The sequence below is a fragment of the Cupressus sempervirens genome, chromosome 6 (assembly GCF_028749045.1).
Source record: "Cupressus sempervirens isolate cs-2001-9-10 chromosome 6, ASM2874904v1, whole genome shotgun sequence".
Classification (NCBI taxonomy): domain Eukaryota; kingdom Viridiplantae; phylum Streptophyta; class Pinopsida; order Cupressales; family Cupressaceae; genus Cupressus; species Cupressus sempervirens.
In genome coordinates, this window is record NC_143123.1 from 262,719,763 (window position 1) to 262,726,996 (window position 7,234).

Sequence of the window (7,234 nt, forward strand, 5' to 3'; positions counted from 1 at the left end):
GTCTAATTCTAATAAGTGTATCCATAAATGTCATCTTGGGCAAAGTGTCCTGAAAATGGTGTCGGATACATTGTTGCTCCAGGCGTGAACGAGCCACACCCCTTATTGATATGTGGCTAGAGAGCAAGTCTCATGGTAAAGATGGGCCTAGAAAACTTGATCTCTAGATATGTACTACACAAGGCAATGTCAAGATTCCAAACCAATCTCAAAAGAACCCAACATGTTGACTTTGTGCCCTCTGAATATAACTATAAACTCATAATGTCGATACATTTCAATAAGATCCATAACAACAATCTTGACACCTGATGCAATCCGGGGTAACTCAAAGAATAACATGCTCAACCATAGGATATAAACCTCGATATCTCTCCTCATGATAACCTCGATGTGAGGAAGATCAAACCTTAACAAAAAGTTGGTATAGAAGATGTTAGCAAGCTTGGTCTGAAGTTACCAATCCTAAAATGCTCCGTATAACCCTGACTAGATATTGCCATTGGCACAAAGTCCAATTCTTTGATGCTGGTACAACACCCAATAAACCAGCAATCATGTTGCAGATTCTAGGCTTGGCCTCTAGCTCTCTCCATACAACTAGCTTCTCGTCTCTAATAAAAATGTTTGAAAGCCTCAAAACATGAAGCAACATATGGGAATCCATATGAAATAATATAGCAAATAAATCAATGCCCAAATTCCACATCAAAGTATAGACCCTACTGCATCCTATGTAGAAAGAACATATCAACCCCTCACCATAAAGTAACCACCCATGTATGTACAACATCAAAACTCTATGAGAATAGACTCCCACATGCCCAAGAACCAACACAAATGGCAACCCTACCTTGTTATCAGAACTTCATTCAGCAACGTGAATGATAATTAACATAGCATCAAACCAATCTCGGTCAAAGAATGTCCAAAAGAAGCACTCAATGCCCTCATATTGAATCACGGATGTAGCCAATACCGAGTTAGGGCATGCAAAACAATTCCAGCTTGGACAGCCAATGGTCCATAAGGAATCAAAGACTATGAAGTCACCAATCTACAAGGATATTGCTGCTATCCAATGGTTATAGATGACAAACTCAAAGATAAAGTATGTATGCCAACACTACTCAACAAAGATGCCTCTAGAGTGACTAGCCCCCTAAGAGAGACATTATCAAGTCATTATCACCATCATGAGAATGATCGACTACCTCAATTGGGCACTCTGATTTAGGTAATTCATGTTCCTCAATATCAAATACATCAATTTGTATAAACTTAGTCCACAAAACAATAGACATCATCAAACTATCATGTACCATACTTGCCTCTTGTCCATCAATAGTAGGAATGGTACCATTACTATCTTCATAGCTTATAGTGGCAATGTTGTGAGGAAATCAAGGTATATCACTGCTGTTCTCAAACTAAAAATTAAGGCTGGTTTCAATTCTTGTCTCATTACCTATGAGTTCCTTTGTTTGCTCAACCTATACATATTCTCCCTAGGAAGGAACATGGATCTAATGTATAACTCTATGTTTTCTTGCGTTATCAAGTTGATTGCATCTTTCCTTGACCTCTTGCGAGTGTTGTCTTTCTTGGGCAGCAAGAAACTTGGATTTCTTAGCTCTAAGTAACCACCCATCACACAACCCTTGTATCGTTCTAGCAACTTCCCTAGTGGGGTGAACAAATCAGGACCTTTGTGGCTTGAATCACAATATATGTCTCATGTGTATCACTCCCAACTTGAGTAACAACATAGAAAGACTCAACAATGCCATAACCATCATGTGAAATGGATGCTACCACATGATTAGAACTGCTACTGCAAAAATTTGAATAGGTGTCATACCCCGGTATCTTGTTTTCAACATCTCCAATGGGCTGATTCCTAGTCGTAATTGCTTCCACTTTATGATCAACGTGAGGACTCAATGGTGTGTATGAATCTCTTCTTGACCTGAAGTTGTTTTCTTCTTTAGAACTCCCACCTGATGACTAATTTTTGCATTCATTATGACCACTTGTAGGTTGCAAAATACAAACAAGTGATTCTATTTCCTTTCCTTGCTCTTGCACATTATACTCTTCACTTTTCCCAACAGTTTCTTTCCTTGAGAGTCACCCAAAAATTGTGTGAAAGAAAGCATATCCTGTATCTTTTGAGGAAGAGAGGGATACTTGTTAAAGCTGGTCACAATTGTTTTACTTATTGGTAAGAAATGAGGACTCTTGCATGTTCTAATTGATGGAGATGATTCACCAGAATACCAAGTTTCTCTGAAATTGTATCATTCAATCTCTGCCAATGGCGGTTGATCTGACGTTGTGTTTGTATAGCTTCATTCCATCTCTGTTTATTGCTGAAAAACCATTCCATGATGACCAATTTTACTGCCCACAACCAAAACTCAAACCAAACTGAAATAGAAACATCTGCTCTTTACCCTATAGACTGGCAAGATCATGCTCTAATACCACTAAAAGATCTCGAATTGATTTTAAAGGCAATAGCTGATGGTTTTCTGACTTCTTTGACTTTGACCACTGTTATGAAGGTGAACTGATTTTTGTTTGTGATTATTTGGAATATTTGATTTTTTTTTGTGTTGTCTTTTTCTGATTTTTTTTGTCTTTTTAATAAATAGATTGCAACGTACTGAGAATACTAGAACTGAAACTAATAACTATAAATCCAATACACACCAAAACTGAAATAAATCAGACTATATTTTTAACCAGATAAACAACATGGAGGTCATACCAAATCTGTACAGTTGAAAGCAAGATTGAAACAGCATACAACTGAATTGTTGATGATTTTTCTCCAATTTTCGAAAACTACTTTGCTGTCCATACTGAAGAATTCTGGACACAAATTGTTCTGATCTGCCTCAAGCAACACCTCTCATGCTGACATCAACTTCTGTATGAGGCTGTATGGCCAGCTAGCAAATGTAGAATAAGTGTGAAATGTACGGCTACCTAGAATTGGCATTGTGCAGCACTTTGATCCAAGTCTTTCAATCCCTGATCTGAATCAGAACTCAAATACAGCTCACAACTCAGTCTGCAACACCGATTTCCTCGTCTATATGGGACGTGGCTTTTTCTTGGCAATATACGGTTGCTAGAAATACTCTACCAAACACAAAGCAGCTGTAATTGTTCTGATCTGCAACCCTGATAAAGAATTCAGCATCTTCTTCACACAAATTTCAATATCCTCTCAAGAATTTGATGCCCACGTGCTCTAACAGATGATTTATCAAGAAATTACAATCCATAGGCAGGCTGGGGTGATGTCCAACCTGGTAAAGAGTTTTTGTTCTTCAAGCTTCAATCTACCGAAAACCCTCATCTCATAGCTCTCTCCACAATAAGCAATCAAAATAATAAAACTAAATGAAATGAACGTCAGCCCAACCTTTTCTTTTACTTCCTTTTTCCTCCTCAAAGGGGTTTGAACCCTAATTGAGGCAACTCGGAATTAATTTTTGAAAAAATTTATTTAAAATGAACTTCTCCTCATAAAATCAATCCCCCAAGGACTTATTTCCCATTATTAATGTTGGCCCCATTTTATAAACAACCATCAACTCCTAGGAAAATGTAACATGGTCTTATTTTATTTTATTTTAATGTAAAGTGATTTTAGAAAATAAATTTAATGTTATTTATTTAATCTGAAGAATATAATATTTCCCAATTTAATCATAAAATGCTAATCTGGACTTAGAACTAGAATCTGTTTCAAGCACCTTGGTCACTAATGATGCCCAAGTCTTGCAGGCCAACTGGTAGTTCCCCCTAGAAGTTAGGACCTCACCTAAAAAGTAGGAGATTATCTCCAATCAACTGAAACTGCTTCAAAGGGATCCTGCTCTTCTCCATGGTCCTCCTGGTAGGCAACTAGTCAACTGCCAGTCCTCCTAAAAGATAGGACCCCTCCCTAAAATTTAGGAGATGGTCTCAAATATTCTAAAAAGGTCCATAAACACCCCTAAACCAACTCCCAATTATTCCCTTAAAAAATAGGGATTCCTCCTAAAATTAAGGAACAACCATTTGAATGTCCAAAACAGGAGTCCTTGCAAAGCTCCATGACCCTCTAATTGAGTCCCCTATTCAAATTATAGGTCAACCTCTGCTCATCTACTTGTTACCTAGGAATGGGGCATTATAACAAGTTCATATGCAATGTTACTATACAGAAGTGTGTTTTATTAAAGTATGCATTAATAATGAAGGTGCGATTACACCCAAGGAATTGCAAGTAATAAGTAAGAGGAATGAATTTCATTAACAATCAGCAGTTTAGTCAATGGTCACCATAAAATAGATAACAACTTTTAGAAGGGGATGGGAATACAGGAAGAACGTGACTCTTCTGATCCAAGGGAGAGAGATATATATTGAAGATACGCATTCAAGAAAGGGCATGAAGGAGGATAATCGAAGAAGAGGATTTCTCATAGATATATACACTCAAGTATAAGTAGCCAGTTAGGCTGTTATAAACTTATAAGGTAAATATCAGAGTTGTGCATTAGCAAGTATTTGGTATGCAATAGGGACACTGTTCTATGTACCTATAGACTATAATATTTAATGTATAGTTTACCAATTTATTAATAGACTTTTTAAATTCGGTATGTTTATATAGGTTTCACTATTCCTTATTTCCTACAAATAATCATTGTGGGGTTGGAGGGAAATATGTTAGGGAGAGCTAGTAGATGGACTTCCTCAAATTAAGTAGGCCACCTCAAGAGATGTAATCATCAAAGAAAGATGTTCCTAGCGCTTGTGGGACAAGGAGCGAGTTGTCTTAGATTCTCCATGCTCTTGGGCTTGATTGGGCTGAACAGTCTTCCTCAATAATCCAGGTTGCCTCAAATTAAATAGAACACCCCAGGGCATAAAATTATCAAATATGAATGTTCCTGCCACTCGTGGGCCAACAAGTGAGTTGTCTTACTTGGATGTTGCACACTCTTGTGCTTAATTGGGCTGAACAGTAATTGGGCACCCTTTGTGGCTTTCCTCACCAACCCCTACTAAGGTTGATTAGAGGAATGGACCTATTGATGATTAATGTCTAAGGATCAGCAAGCTATTGCACGGAAGTGGGTAAGGATGATTATTGATCTATAAATGCATTTATATTTGTTGCTGAATCCCTAACCCTAGTAAAAAGAAATAGTCCTATGAGTATGAATTATATTTCAAATACTATCAAACATGGTCGCAGGACCTAAAACAAGATTTATTTTGATGAACATCATTCTATTGGTAAAGATATAATTCTAAAATATATTACATCCCTTATGTCAATTGAATTTGTGATTTCAGGGTAAGATTTAGGGCAATCCTGAAAGGGGACATAACATTATAATAAATGGCATCATATCTATCAATTTATTTTAGATTAATTGGAGTATCTTATCCAAATAGATTTTGTTTCTTCTTCATTTTGTATTCAGTATCTTGTTCATGTCAGTTACTCAATTTGTATCGAGATGCAAATTCATATCTTCAACTGCTTCTAAAATTTGCTGGTGTAAGTTCTTGTTCTTTGATGAAATTATAAATTTTTGGTCATATGTGATATTTAATAAAATTCATTTCTTTCATTCTCGACAGTATTTTTAACCTTTCTTTCTACAGATAAATTGATATATAAGATAGTGGTCTCCTGCAAGGGGCTACAGCTTCTCTTCATGTAGTACCAATGTTCCCATGAATATTTCTTTTGTAAAGCCCATTCTATTTTGAAATCTTTTACTAACAGCATGGTGGTCCCATGCAGCTGTTTTCTGTTTCCGTTTTGGAGGCCTAAGTGGTTCGATGTAATATTTTAATTCGCAGAAAGTATAATGTGAAGTCCTCTCTTAAAATTGTGAAGCAGCCACTATTAATGAATTAAAGTTTCAACCATGAAAAACGAGTGGGGGTTAGTATTATGCTGTCCTTGCTTGAACACATTTGTGTGACATAGATGCACATTTTTTCTTACCTCCATTTTAAATTGACATGAGAAACAAGAAATTTACAATTTATCAACTTCTTAAAGAGCGGGTAAATATACAATGAAAACAGAATGTGAGCAATCATAGGACCACTGGCACCCAAAAAAGGTACCTGCTAAAGAAAAATAGCTAGGCCGCTGCGTAGAACGCTGCTGTAAAAAGTGGGAGCTGCTACAGTTTAGAAAGCAGAATTGTAGTGATGGACAGAGGAGGTGCTGAAATTATGGACAGACACTGGTTTCAGGCCTTGGCAAATGGTTGAAAATCACATCTTTCCTCTAAAATTTCTGGCTATATTTTCTATTCAGAATAAAGCTAGGACATAATTTATGCATAAATGGATAACATGATGCTGAATAAGAGAGGGTAACAGCGGTATTGTTTTCGCAAATTAGGTTTTAAAAATTAAATTAAAAAAATCATTATAGCATAAAATTCATCATCAAAACTCCATGCACTCTCGAGTAAATGCATGGGTTCACCTGGCCGGCAATTGAAAGATCTGTCATTCCAATTTCGTCTGATGGGTCAGTCCCGATCATTAGTCTCCTCACATCCACAAAGGAAGTTTTTGGTGTGGATGAAACAAATTCTGCTGCCTTCTCTGTGGGAAAATTGAGAGCGCAATGCATGGCCCCTCCCCTGTGGCCCAGATATACCAGATTACTGAGCAAATTGTGATCAGCCTGTTGTGCGCATTTGTAGAGACTCTGCCAAGCAAGATGCCATGTAGGAGGAGATAGAGATGGAGATGAAGATGGAGAAGAGACCAAAGGCTTGCTGTGCAAGAAAGGCAGTATAAGAACCGTTTGCTCGTCTTTGAGTTGTTCAGGGGGTTTGCACAAGAGTGATTGTAATCTTTTACGAGATGAATTTCGGTCTAACAGAGTTAAGGGATTCCCAGAGAAAGCGTGATTTCTCCAATTGTACTGATGGTTTTTGGCGTTGCCTTCCATTCATAATCGTACTACTTGTTATTCAATCTGCACGTCGCCTTGCAGTGCTGCCAAAGCCTCCATTTATAGTATGTTCTTTCTGCTTCTTCTTTTTTAATTAGGCTACACCTCTTTCCTCTCTGGAGCGGGTGAAATACTAGGTAATTTGTAATTTTTCCTGAGTGGAGCTTACTGCACAGTAATGTTCTAGTTTGCAAATGGCATTCAATTTTTTTATAATGTGAAGCCGATCTTGTA

At 37.2% G+C, this 7,234-nt stretch overlaps 1 protein-coding gene across 4 annotated transcripts in view; it reads right to left on the reverse strand.

The window, feature by feature from the left end:
• Positions 1-7,033, reverse strand: part of LOC149552242 (nudix hydrolase 19, chloroplastic-like) — a 153,352-nt gene extending 146,319 nt beyond the window's left edge. For all 4 annotated transcript variants that reach the window (XM_089787765.1, XM_089787763.1, XM_089787764.1 and 1 more), the window contains exon 1: positions 6,524-7,033. In XM_089787765.1, coding sequence (XP_089643891.1) covers positions 6,524-6,997 — 474 coding nt within the window. In that variant the 5' untranslated portion in view covers positions 6,998-7,033. The remainder of the gene's footprint in view (positions 1-6,523) is intronic.
• Between the last annotated feature and the right edge of the window lie 201 nt (positions 7,034-7,234).